Source organism: Octopus bimaculoides, chromosome 3 (genome assembly GCF_046866305.1).
Source record: "Octopus bimaculoides isolate indiv1 chromosome 3, ASM4686630v1, whole genome shotgun sequence".
Classification (NCBI taxonomy): Eukaryota; Metazoa; Mollusca; class Cephalopoda; order Octopoda; family Octopodidae; genus Octopus; species Octopus bimaculoides.
This window is the reverse complement of record NC_142930.1, coordinates 138,799,504-138,813,414: the sequence shown is the minus strand read 5'-3', so window position 1 is coordinate 138,813,414 and position 13,911 is coordinate 138,799,504. Positions and strand designations below refer to the sequence as shown.

The 13,911-nt window shown below is 43.8% G+C and overlaps 1 protein-coding gene and 1 long non-coding RNA gene across 2 annotated transcripts in view; one reads left to right on the top strand and one right to left on the bottom strand.

The window, feature by feature from the left end:
* The first annotated feature begins 1,519 nt into the window (after positions 1 to 1,519).
* On the top strand, positions 1,520 to 12,128 carry LOC128247274 (uncharacterized). Its single transcript, XR_008263631.1, has 2 exons — positions 1,520 to 1,697; positions 11,912 to 12,128. It is a non-coding gene; the product is annotated as an uncharacterized LOC128247274 (long non-coding RNA).
* The window catches only part of LOC106868470 (non-homologous end-joining factor 1), a 32,585-nt gene continuing 26,260 nt past the window's right edge, over positions 7,587 to 13,911 (bottom strand). Inside the window, exon 7 of the mRNA XM_014913741.3 lies at positions 7,587 to 11,789. Within this exon, the coding sequence (XP_014769227.1) occupies positions 11,697 to 11,789 (93 nt within the window). The 3' untranslated portion in view covers positions 7,587 to 11,696. The remainder of the gene's footprint in view (positions 11,790 to 13,911) is intronic.

Genomic DNA, 13,911 nt, shown 5'->3' with positions numbered 1-13,911 from the left:
ACGCAGTGGGACTGAACCCGGAACCATGTGGTTGGTAAGCAAGCTACTTACAACACAGTCACTCCTACACCTATTTAAACAGTTTTAAGGAATAATTTCCAAGCAGATTGAAATAGAAAGAATCGTAAAGAAATAGTCAAAGTTTAAGGTGAATGTAGCAGCAACTAGCTGTAACAAGCTATGCAAAATATCCCAAGTTATTATATTGTTTGGTGCGATGTCATGCTGTTCTGGGGCCAACCTAACATTTTATACCTTGATGAGGAGAGTGATAAAAATATCAGTTACATTGTTGTTGTTGTTGGCACTCCGTTGCTTACGACGTCAAGGGTTCCAGTTGATTCGATCAACAGAACAGCCTGCTCATGAAATTAATGTGCAAGTGGCTGAGCACTCCACAGACATGTGTACCCTTAACGTAGTTCTCGGGGGGATATTCAGCGTGACAGTGTGACAAGGCTGACCCTTTTGAATTACAGGCACAACAGAAACAGGAAGTAAGACTGAGAGAAAGTTGTGGTGAAAGAGTACAGCAGGGTTCACCACCATCCCCTGCCGGAGCCTTGTGGAGCTTTAGGTGTTTTCGCTCAATAAACACTCACAACGCCCGGTCTGGGAATTGAAACCGCGATCCTATGACTGCGAGTCCGCTGCCCTAACCACTGGGCCATTGTGCCTCCAAATCAGTTACATACAGCAGTTGATTATTGTGACTGTACTATCTGTGTGCTTGGTCAATTTTTATGGTAGGTTACTGTGAAACGAACTTATCTAATTTAAAATTATTTATACCCAGGTCAGCCTTGGTTCTGCAGGCATATTGAACAAAACCTTTCCAGTTCTCACCATCTTGTCTTTCTTTTTTAACACAGTATACAATGTATTTTTAGATACACTGTGTCCTTCATTTTTTTAGTAGAGTAAGGTGTGGTATCTCTAGCAACTCTAGTGATAGTGTGGATGTTCTCTTGTCATTAAATGTGAAGTTTATTGAGAGGTTATTGATGTGAATGTTTGTTAACAGTGTTATTTTAATTTAAGTAGTTTATATGATATTTTATAATAAAAACAATAATAGAAAATTGCAATAATGAAGCTTGTTATTTTATTGCTGTAAATGTCTACAAGTTTATAATAATGTTTTACCAATGTATCAATTTCTTCATATTAAAATCATAAAATTCATTGTCAAACATTCTGTCAGACTGTACACTATAACAGTGCTTATGTCTGTCAGACATGAACACTGTTATAGTATTCATTGTATCAGTCATTAACACTGTTATAGCATTCTACCAACCATTAACGGATATAGTATGAATTCTGTCAAACATCAACATAAATATAGCATTCTGTTACATTTAATGTTGCCATAATATACATTCTGTCAAACATCAACACTGTTATAACACTTAATCTGTCAGACGTTATTAACAATCATATACAACATCATCATAATGACAATCCAAGATGGATTTGTTATTACATATTCCTTCAGAATTACTCTCCAATACATGTTTCCATTCGATTTTTGATGAATTTGGATGTCAGAATTACTTCCCTAACTCTCTTTTACAATAATTATCATTAATGTTAATATCTTTACTTCTTTTTTTCATTATAGGTGTAATTCATTAAAAAATATGAGGAAGCTCAATATGAAGTATATTAGATCCTATAGGTTAATCCAGCAGAAGGTATTTCTTAGAAATTTTCACAAATTAATTTTCTATGATATCATAGGCAAGAAGCCAGGTTTTGCTGGAGCAATTGTTTTTACAATTAAATGGATGCTCTTCTGGATCAGACACACACTGGTCCATTGCAGGACATCCCCAAATAATGTTAAACATTCCCGATAAGTGAACTGAGATTAATGTAATATAAAGTCTAGTGTCCAAAGATGTCAGTAACAATTTGAACTAATGACCTATGTGCAAGTAGTTCAAAAATTCTAGAGGTTGTTTATCCCAAGATCAGCACTGACTGAGCAGATTTATGATTAAAGGTATTCTTAGTACTTTTACAAGTATGCTTAAGATTACATTATTTAAGGTGCCCATTCCTTTTTGTAAGAGAGTAGCGTGGGATCCAAGGGAAATTTGGCCAATATTTCTAGAAAGTAGAAGGATATAAAGAGACCCTCATCAATTATAGAATCTTGTATTAGGCTTAGACTGTGGCCTTGCCAGGGCACAGCTTTATAGAGTTTTAGAGTCGATCACGATACATGTTTTTTAAGCATGTTACTTATTCTATTGGTCTCTTGCTGAGCCACTAAGTAACGGGGACATAAATAAACCCACACCAGTTGTTGAGCAGTGGTGAGGGACAGACAGACACAAACACACACACACACTTATGTATATAATGGATTTCTTTTTGCTTCCATAAAGTTACATATGTTGGGGGATTCGCCAAAGGGGCAGAGTCAACTCATAACATTACATGACATGTCGAGGATTAGGCAGAGGAGCAGACCCAACTCGTTACGTTACATAACATGTCGGGAATTCGCAAGAGGGGCAGACCCAACTCATAACGTTACACGACACGTCAGAAATTCGCCAGAGGGGCAGAGCCGACTCATAACGTTACATGAAACGTCGGGAATTCGCCAGAGGGGCATATAAGACTCATAACGTTACGTGACACGTCGGGAATTCGCCACAGGGGCAGAGCCGACACACAACGTTACGTGACACGTCAGGTGATTCGCCAGAGGGGCAGGGCCAACTCACAACGTTATGTGACACGTCGGGTGATTCGCCACAAGGGCAGAGCCGACTCATAACGTCAGGTGACACGTCGGGGGATTCGTCAGAGGGGCAGAGCCGACTCATAACGTTACGCGACAAGCTGGGGATTCGCCAGTGGGGCAGAGCCGACTCACAACGTTAAGTGACACGTCGGGTGATTCGCCAGAAGGGCAGAGCCGACTCAAAACTTTACGTGACACGTCGGGGATTCGCCAGAGAGTCAGACCTGACTCACAACGTTACGTGACACGTCGGGGAATTCGCCAGAGGGGCAGAGCCGACTCACAACGTTACGTGACACGTCGGGTGATTCGCCAGAAGGGCAGAGCCGACTCATAACGTTACGTGACACGTCGGGGATTCGCCAGAGGGGCAGGGCAGACTCATAACGTTACGCGACACGTCGGGGATTCGCCAGAGGGTCAGACCCGACTCACAACGTTACGTGACACGTCGGGGGATTCGCCAGAGGGTCAGACCCGACTCACAACGTTACGTGACACGTCGGGGGATTCGCCAGAGGGGCAGAGCCGACTCATAACGTTACGTGACTCGTCCGGGGATTCGCCAGAGGGGCAGAGCCGACTTATAAAGTTATGCGATACGTCGGGTGATTCGCCAGAGGGGCAGAGCCGACTCATAACGTTACGTGACACGTCGGGGATTCGCTAGAGGGGCACAGCCGACTCATAACGTTACGTGACACGTCGGGTGATTCGCCAGAAGGGCAGAGCCGACTCGTAACGTTACGTGACACGTCAGGGATTCGCCAGAGGTGCAGAGCCGACTCATAACGTTACGCGACACGTCGGCGGATTCACCAGAGGGGCAGATATGACTCATAACGTTACGTGACACGTCGGGGATTCGCTAGAGGGGCACAGCCGACTCATAACGTTACGTGACACGTCGGGTGATTCGCCAGAAGGGCAGAGCCGACTCGTAACGTTACGTGACACGTCAGGGATTCGCCAGAGGTGCAGAGCCGACTCATAACGTTACGCGACACGTCGGCGGATTCACCAGAGGGGCAGATATGACTCATAACGTTACGTGACACGTCGGGGATTCGCTAGAGGGGTACAGCCGACTCATAACGTTACGCGACACTTCGGGGGATTCGTCAGAGGGACAGAGCCAACTCACAACGTTACGCGACACATTGGGGATTCGCCAGAGGCGACTCAGAACGTTAGGTGACACGTCGAATGATACGCCAGAAGGGCAGAACCGACTCATAACGTTACGCGACACGTCGGGGGATTCACCAGAGGGGCAGATATGACTCACAACGTTACGTGACACGTCGGGTGATTCGCCAGAAGGGCAGAGCCGCCTCATAACTTTACGTGACACGTCGGGGGATTTGCCAGAGGGGCAGAACCGACTCATAACGTTACGTGACACGTCGGGGATTCGCTAGAGGGGCAGAGCCGACTCGTAACGTTACGCGAGACGTCGGGGGATTTGCCAGTGGGGCAGCGCAGACTCCTATCTTTACGCGACACGTCGGGGCATTCGCCAGAAGGGCAGAGCCGACTCATAACGTTACGCGACACGACGGGGCATTCGCCAGAAGGGCAGAGCCGACTCATAACGTTACGCGACACGTCGGGGATTCGCCAGAGTGGAACAGACGACTCACAAGGTTACGTGACACGTCGGGTGATTCGCCACAAGGGCAGAGCCGACTCATAACGTTAGGTGACACGTCGGGGGATACGTCAGAGGGGCAGAGCCGACTCATAAAGTTACGCGACACGTTGGGCATTCGCCAGAGGGGCAGAGCCGACTCACAACGCTACGTGACACGTCGGGTGATTCGCCAGAAGGGCAGAGCCGCCTCATAACTTTACGTGACACGTCGGGGATTTGCCAGCGAGGCAGAGCCGACTCATAACGTTACGCGACACGTCGGGGGATTCGCCAGAGGGGCAGAGCCGACTCATAATGTTACGCGACACGTCGGGGGATTCGCCAGATGGGCAGAGCCGACTCAAAACTTTACGCGACACGTCGGGGATTCGCCAGAGGGTCAGACCCGACTCACAACGTTACGTGACACGTCGGGAATTCGCCAGAGGGGCAGAGCCGACTCTTAACGTTACGTGACACGTCGGGGGATTCGCCGTGGGGCGGAGCCGACTCGTAACGTTACGTGACACGTCGGGGGATTCGCCAGAGCGGCAGAGCCGACTCGTAACGTTACGTGACTCGTCGGGGGATTCGCCAGAGGGTCAGAGCCGACTCGTAACGTTAGGTGAGACGTCGGGGATTCGCCAGAGGGGCAGAGCCGACTCATAACGTTACGCGACACGTTGGGGATTCGCCAGAGGGGCAGAGCCGACTCATAACGTTACGTGACTCGTCGGGGGATTCGCCAGGGGGGCAGAGCCGACTTATAAAGTTATGCGATACGTCGGGTGATTCGCCAGAGGGGCAGAGCCGACTCAGAACGTTACGCGACACGTCGGGGATTCGCTAGAGGGGCACAGCCGACTCACAACGTTACGTGACACGTCGGGTGATTCGCCAGAAGGGCAGAGCCGACTCATAACGTTACGTGACACGTCAGGGATTCGCCAGAGGTGCAGAGCCGACTCATAACGTTACGCGACACGTCGGGGGATTCACCAGAGGGGCAGATATGACTCATAACGCTACGTGACACGTCGGGGATTCGCTAGAGGGGTACAACCGACTCAGAACGTTACGCGACACATTGGGGATTCGCCAGAGGCGACTCAGAATGTTAGGTGACACGTCGGGTGATTCGCCAGAAGGGCAGAACCGACTCATAACGTTACGCGACACGTCGGGGGATTAACCAGACGGGCAGATATGACTCACAACGTTACGTGACACGTCGGGTGATTCGCCAGAAGGGCAGAGCCGCCTCATAACTTTACGTGACACGTCGGGGATTCGCTAGAGGGGCAGAGCCGACTCGTAACGTTACGTGACACGTCGGGGGATTCGCCAGTGGGGCAGCGCAGACTCCTATCTTTACGCGACACGTCGGGGCATTCGCCAGAAGGGCAGAGCCGACTCATAACGTTACACGACACGTCGGGGGATTCGCCAGAGAGACAGAGCCGACTTATAACGTCACGTGACCCGTCGGGGATTCGCCAGAGTGGAAGAGACGACTCACAAGGTTACGTGACACGTCGGGTGATTCGCCACAAGTGCAGAGCCGACTCATAACGTTAGGTGACACGTCCGGGGATTCGTCAGAGGGGCAGAGCCGACTCATAACGTTACGCGACACGTTGGGCATTCGCCAGAGGGGCAGAGCCGACTCACAACGCTACGTGACACGTCGGGTGATTCGCCAGAAGGGCAGAGCCGCCTCATAACTTTACGTGACACGTCGAGGATTCGCTAGAGGGGCAGAGCCGACTCGTAACGTTACGCGAGACGTCGGGGGATTCGCCAGTGGGGCAGCGCAGACTCCTATCTTTACGCGACACGTCGGGGCATTCGCCAGAAGGGCAGAGCCGACTCATAACGTTACGCGACACGTCGGGGGATTCGCCAGAGAGACAGAGCCGACTTATAACGTCACGTGACCCGTCGGGGATTCGCCAGAGTGGAAGAGACGACTCACAAGGTTACGTGACACGTCGGGTGATTCGCCACAAGTGCAGAGCCGACTCATAACGTTAGGTGACACGTCGGGGGATTCGTCAGAGGGGCAGAGCCGACTCATAACGTTACGCGACACGTTGGTCATTCGCCAGAGGGGCAGAGCCGACTCACAACGCTACGTGACACGTCGGGTGATTCGCCAGAAGGGCAGAGCCGCCTCATAACTTTACGTGACACGTCGGGGATTTGCCAGAGGGGCAAAGCCGACTCATAACGTTACGCGACACGTTGGGGGATTCACCAGAGGGGCAGAGCCGACTCATAACGTTACGCGACACGTCGGGGGATTCGCCAGATGGGCAGAGCCGACTCAAAACTTTACGTGACACGTCGGGGATTCGCCAGAGGGTCAGACCCGACTCACAACGTTACGTGACACGTCGGGGGATTCGCCAGAGGGGCAGAGCCGACTCGTAACGTTACGTGACACGTCGGGAATTCGCCAGAGGGGCAGAGCCGACTCTTAACGTTACGTGACACGTCGGGGGATTCGCCAGAGGGGCAGAGCTGACTCGTAACGTTACGTGACACGTCGGGGGATTCGCCAGAGGGGCAGAGCCGACTCGTAACGTTACGTGATTCGTCGGGGGATTCGCCAGAGGGTCAGAGCCGACTCGTAACGTTACGTGACATGTCGGGGATACGCCAGAGGTGCAGCGCCGACTCGTAAGGTTACGTGAGACATCGTGGGATTCGCCAGAAGGGCAGAGCCGACTCGTAACGTTACGCGACACGTCGGGGCATTCGCCAGAGGAGCAGAGCCGACTCGTAACGTTACGTGACACGTCGGGAGATTCGTCAGAGGGGCAGAGCCCACTCATAACGTTACGCGACACGTTGGGGATTCGCCAGAGGGGCAGAGCCGATTCACAACGTTACGTGACACGTCGGGGGATTCGCCAGAAGGGCAGAGCCGACTCATAACGTTACGTGCCACGTCATGGGATTCGCCAGAGGGGCAGAGCCGAGTCATAACGATACGTGACACATCGGGGGATTCGCCAGAGGGGCAGAGCCGACTCATAACGTTACGCGACACGTCGGGGCATTCGCCAGAGGGGCAGAGCCGACTCAACGTTGCTTGTCCTGAACATTGCTTGTCCTGAAATAAAAGTTTAAATCTGATTTGAAGACAAAACAATGAAGTTAAAATATTTAACAAAATGATACTAAATATTGATTTTATTTGTTTATTTCATTTGTCAATTAATTGATAATTTATGAGATCATTAAAAAATTTGCATAATATGTTTACATCAAATGATATGGTCAGAAGCATAGTTTAGCAAGCTGTTTGTGTGGTATAGCTTTGAACGTAGTCTGGATTGGAAATGTTTATGTTGTAGAGAACGACCGTGAGAACCAAGGAGATGGTGACGAATAGAAGAGGCTCCTTTTAACGTGTCGCACGGTCGACACAAATTATATAGTATAACATAAGAGTACTCGCATGTGAGATGCGAGAAAATGCCAGCAAGGAAAGAAAGACACGACCGTTAGATATATCTATATATATATAAAAATGAGAATGTGTGTCTGTCTGTCTGTGTGTGTGAATCCCTAAAACTCGAGAACTACGCAACCAATTTCATTCAAATTTTACAGATGCCTTACTTAGGGTTCCAGTTGTGTTTTAGTCAAAAAAAATTTTAACTCCTTGCAGAGTTCGAGCCCACAGCAACATAATATCTCCTCCACTATTTAAGTATTACGTGTCAAAAGTGAAACAAAAACACTCATGTCAAATACTTTCACTTTAAAAATGAAACTATTCTAACTGAAACAATCGCATTTCGATACTGTAATGACAGATACTTTCAGAGAAAGAGAGAGAGAGAGAGAGATGTATATGTATACATATAGATGTTTATGTACACGTTATTCCACTAACTGAAACAATCACATTTCGATACTATAATGACAGATACTTTCAGAGAGAGAGAAAAAGAGAAAGAGAGAAAGAGATGTATATGTATACATATACATGTATATGTACACGTATATGCATAGATATATATATATAGATATAGATCTATATGCATACATGTATATGTATACACATGTGCAGATGTATATATATATATAGATGTACATGTAATATGTACACATATATACATATATATACATGCATACAGATATCTATACATATATATATACACCCATCACACACACATTAGTCATTTGTTTTCTTATCCAAAACTACGTCAAAAGTACTGAACGGGTCTTAATGAAATTTGGAAATTATATTCTATGCATAACGGTCATAACTCCCATGAAAATTCATATATTTTTGATGTTGATGAAATTTTAACCTGAACATAACAGATGAGCATTATTTGTAATTCAACGGTACAACAGTGTAAGACTACCCTTTCAGATATACTTACATTGTGATTTCTGCAATGTGGTGCATAAATTGTCAAGTAAATGAGACGCATCTTTGCCTCCACTGATTCACTTGCAAAGTGTTGAGTAAAATTATTTCGTTGCAGACCTCCTTTGGGTCTTTTTATTATCACTACGACACACATAGTCCCCAGTTGGTAATATTGATTTCAAGGCCCTCCTAGATGAGATATTGGCATTCCACTTAATGTCTATGTTCCATGCTGGCATGGATTGGAGAGTTATTAATGTAGAAATATGGTATCGTAGCTACTAACAGTTGAGGGTTGCGTAGTCTAGATGGCGTTTTTAGATTTCATTATTCTCTTTAACCCGGGCAAAGCCGGGTATTTCTGCTAGTATATATATAAAGAGAAGTTTATTAGCGTAGTAAACTGTGGGTCTGTGCATGTGGCAATATAAATAACACAATATGTATGACTGGCCTTCGTATAAACAAGAGTGTGTATACATAATATGTGTGTGTGAATGAGAAATACAGAGCATGGAATAAGAGTCTGTAACATAGACGATAAGCGTCCTGAACAAAGATAGGAAAATACCCGTTCATAGAAGAGTTACACAGTAGGTAGAATGTCTGTACATAAGAGGTTGTGGCTTCTAGGCAGAGCTGAAGTGTCACATGTCATGAGTGAAGTTCAGGCTTCTATGCTGAGTCAGTTACTTGAATACAGAAGATTCTCGCAGGTTGTTCTGGCTGTTCTTTCGAGGTGGAAACAATCCACACAAACAGTGTTGAGATGGAACTGCGGTTGCTGTTGGTAGTGTGTACGCTGGCGGCAGTGGTGTTGGTGCTGGAAACTGGCTTGAGCTGTGTTCTGTGAGATGGTCAACGAACAGACCTGTGAGAGGTCTGAAATCGAAGACAAACTAGCGTGGATAAAGCAAGGCTATTTATGGAGAAAAAAGGGGCTCCAGAAACAGCAGAAAAACACTCTCTCACGTGACCTTATCAGAAGACCACGATTGGTTGATGTTCACTCTGGCGCGAAACAGAACTGGAGACAAATGCCGCACAAATAAGAGCCAATCAGGGTGATGGACACAGCAGGGTCCAAGCGGGCCAAAGGCTAGATGTTACCTGCTACATTCGAATTTGTAAATAAATACCCGAGGGAGAGGTTTCACTACAATGTATTTAGCAAGTCAAAATTAGTAAAAATATTATCATCATATAATGCAACAGAAATGGTTTATTTTATGGGTTTGCTTTAAAAGTCACCTGTTGTAATGAAGGTGCTATTTATACATTTAATGACATGAAGACTTGTATGTGCCATCTATGACAGATTGCAGTGAAGAGTTAAACACTGTCAGTGAGGCTATTGTGGGTAATTGTGCATAGGAATAAATGTGGTACCAGTCAGTTTACTTGCATTTCTCAGTAGACAGGTAAACATTTTTGGTCCTTCATCCTTTCTTAGAATCAATTATTCATGTAAACTGTATTGTGACAGTGTCAGGAAGCAGAAAACATTTATCAAATCCATGTCCAAAGTGCTGCACAATGAGACTGAACCCAAGACCACAGGGTTGGGAAACAAACTTAACCATAGAGCCATACCTGTGTATGTATGTGTGTGAGCACATGTGTGTGTGTATATATATATATATATATATATATGTGTGTGTGTGTGTGTGTGTGTGTGTGTGTGTGTGTGTGTGTGTGTATTATGTTGCCATGTCTTGACGTCACACAACAGTTGTAAATGAGCAACACTATCATATAAGGGATATCTTTCATTTCCAATCTTCAATGAAAGCATGGCTGGCCATGGAGAAATATTCCTTGCTGGACATAGAAAATCTGCCACAGTGAATTCTGCCTGGCCCATGCAAACATGGAAAATGGACGTTGATGATGATGCTAACCAAATGTAGATTAGTAAAAAAAAAAGAAGAAAAAGTAAAGAATTTTTGCCTACAGGGTCACATATTTAATAAAGATAGCCAGTTGGAATTTGGTCTGCAGGTCATAGTTTGCTGAATCTTGACTTAAAATACCGAATTCGTTAACAGATAGTTTCAGGCTTGAGTATTTGTCTCACAGGATTGTTTTGAATTTCTTATGAAACATAGTAAGAAATGACAAGTTGCTTATGAATACCTTCAAAGATAACAGAAGATACCAAAAAAACAATAACTATGGTTGTGTATATGAATGGTATAAATCAACTGGTCTCAAAGAACTTGATTACTTCTATTAGAAAAAAAAAACAACAGAAAAATAAATCTGAAAAATACTGTAAGCAGGAGTGTGTAGTTTAATTATCATCACCATCATTTAATATCCACTTTTCCATGTTTGCATGAGTCAGACAGAACTTGCTGAAACATTTCCTGCAGCTAGATGCTCTTCCTGTCACTAACCCACATCTGTTTCCAGGCAAAATATTTCCCTATGGTCAGACATGTTTTTGTAGAACGTTAGAAACAAAAGAAACAGACAACATTGCTTGTATGATAGAAATACTCATTTACAACCATCATGTAATGTCAAGACAAGAGTACACACAAACACACACATACATCTATATATGATGGACTTTATTAAATTTCCACCAACCAAATCTACTCAGGGCTATAACAGAAAACACTTGTTAAAGAGGGATTGAACCCAAGATCATATGCTTTGGAAGTGTTTCTTAACTACACAATCACACTTGGACCTTGCCCAACCTGTGACAAAATAATGGTAAGAGAAAGCTATTTTAGTCTGTGGTTTAGAAATCTGAATCAGTAATATAGATTACAAAGGAGGACGGTGATTTGGAATTGTATATAAGAGTATGAGCTGCAAGGTGGTGTTAGAAGAAATGATTGGAAAGTTATTAGTAGCAGAATAACCTCTGGAATGAACTCTACCCTGTGAATGATCATTTAAGCCGCTCGCTTCCTTACTTTAGAACCTCTCTTCTTTTTGTCTTGGAGTAGGCGCTGTCGAAGTTCCTTTCTTCTTGTATCTTCCTTTTCCTAGGAAAACAATAATAATGTATCATGTCAATGAAATAGAATTTGTACTTATTTCTTTTCTTTTTTTTTTCCATATTCTTCGTCATTATTTTTATCATGAATACCAATGGCATGAACAACAGCGAAAAAAAAAAAAAAACGGTAACAAGAAAAATCTGAAGTCTGCCAACATTCCTTCCTCCATATGATGCCACATGGAAGGACTTAGCTCTTGTTAATCAAATTATTTCATCGATGAAAATCCACTGTCACATATAGAAAAATTAATAAGTAAAAGGACACTGTCTAAGTATAATGTAATACAAAGTAAATATCATAAGATAAAGATAATAAAATGACTACACGTGTTTCATAACCAATTTTCAAATAGAAAGAAAATTTAAATCGATTAAAACTATCGAAAATCAATTCTATTCAAAAGTATAGCTAATCTTCAGGTCAAAATACAACAATAATAATAATAAAAGAATGTATATATCAACCAACAATAAATAACAAATGAAGGTATATAAAATACTTATTATATTAAGATAGAAAAATATTATTAAAAATATCAAAATAATAAACATTCCATAATCAACCCTACGTCCATTATAATATAAGCTAACAGGAATATTATATGCAAAAACCAACTTAACGAATTTTTCGTTTAAAATATATATATATATATATATATATATATATATATATGTGTGTGTGTGTGTGTGTTGTGATTTGGTATCAGTTCCACTATGCAGCACCTTGGACAAGTTTTTTTTACTACGGTGCTGGTATTAATATTGCTTCTGTTGCTAGTACATATTTTTTTAACAAGCTAATCGTGACACCAGCACCTGTTCTAGCAGTTTTTCTATATATCACTGGTGGAGAGCTGAGTCACTGCTATCTCTAATGGTTGAGCGTCCATCATTGATGACACCAAGGAAGATTGGAATTATGTGATCTGGTGGTCTCTTCACTCTTTTACTCTTTTACTTGTTTCAGTCATTTGACTGTGGCCATGCTGGAGCACCACCTTTAGTCGAGCAAATCGACCCCAGGACTTATTCTTTGGAAACCTAGTACTTATTCTATCGGTCTCTTTTGCCGAACCGCTAAGTTACGGGGACGTAAACACACCACCATCGGTTGTCAAGCGATGTTGGGGGACAAACACAGACACATAAACACATATATACACATATACGACGGGCTTCTTTCAGTTTCCGTCTACCAAATCCACTCACAAGGCTTTGGTCAGCCCGAGGCTATAATAGAAGACACTTGCCCAAGGTGCCACGCAGTGGGACTGAACCCAGAACCATGTGGTTGGTAAGCAAGCTACTTACCACACAGCCACTCCTACGCCTATGGAGATGGCAGGGATTTATCTCCCTCACTAGTTATATAAACAAGAGTGCATTTTGCACCAAAACCAAATATGAGTTTCTCTCATGGTACCTACAACAGTATGGCTTGTTCTAACAGAACATCCACATTTAAGAGGACATAAATGTTACCTCTCAGTATTAATACTGTTTCTTGCTAATATACAATTTTCAAAACATCAAATGTTTTTATATTTTTGCCTTCAAATTCTAGTCTTTTTTCCAATAATGTTTTACTGGTACTTTTCTCCATGTGGTATTGATATGTGGGTCAACTATTACATACATCTCACAATATGATAATTTATTCACTAATCCTTTAGCAAATAACAAACTAGCTGTCACTAATAAAAAAAATACTGATGGGATACTTGTATAATGTAGAGACCCCTTCAAAGCCAGATGTATTGTGATATTGTGTAACTAAGTGGTCTGCCTAGAAACATAACAAAGTGACAGCAGCAGCAGATTTTGAACTCATGACCCATGAGTTGGGATATTTGTATTTCATCCACTCAGCCTTCCACAGACATTAACATGATAGTCTAGATCAGTGTTCCTCAAAGTGGGTTCTGTGAAACAGCTTTAAAAAATCCCATATCCATAAGATAAGGGGTCTTCGAAGTTGATTCTCCTGGTTTTATATGAGCCACCAAGAAAGGCTACGAAGTCGTTTGATCTGCTAGAAATAACAGTCAAATCTTCCTACTGTTTTAAACACGAACAATACATTAACCCTTTAGCGTTTAAACTGG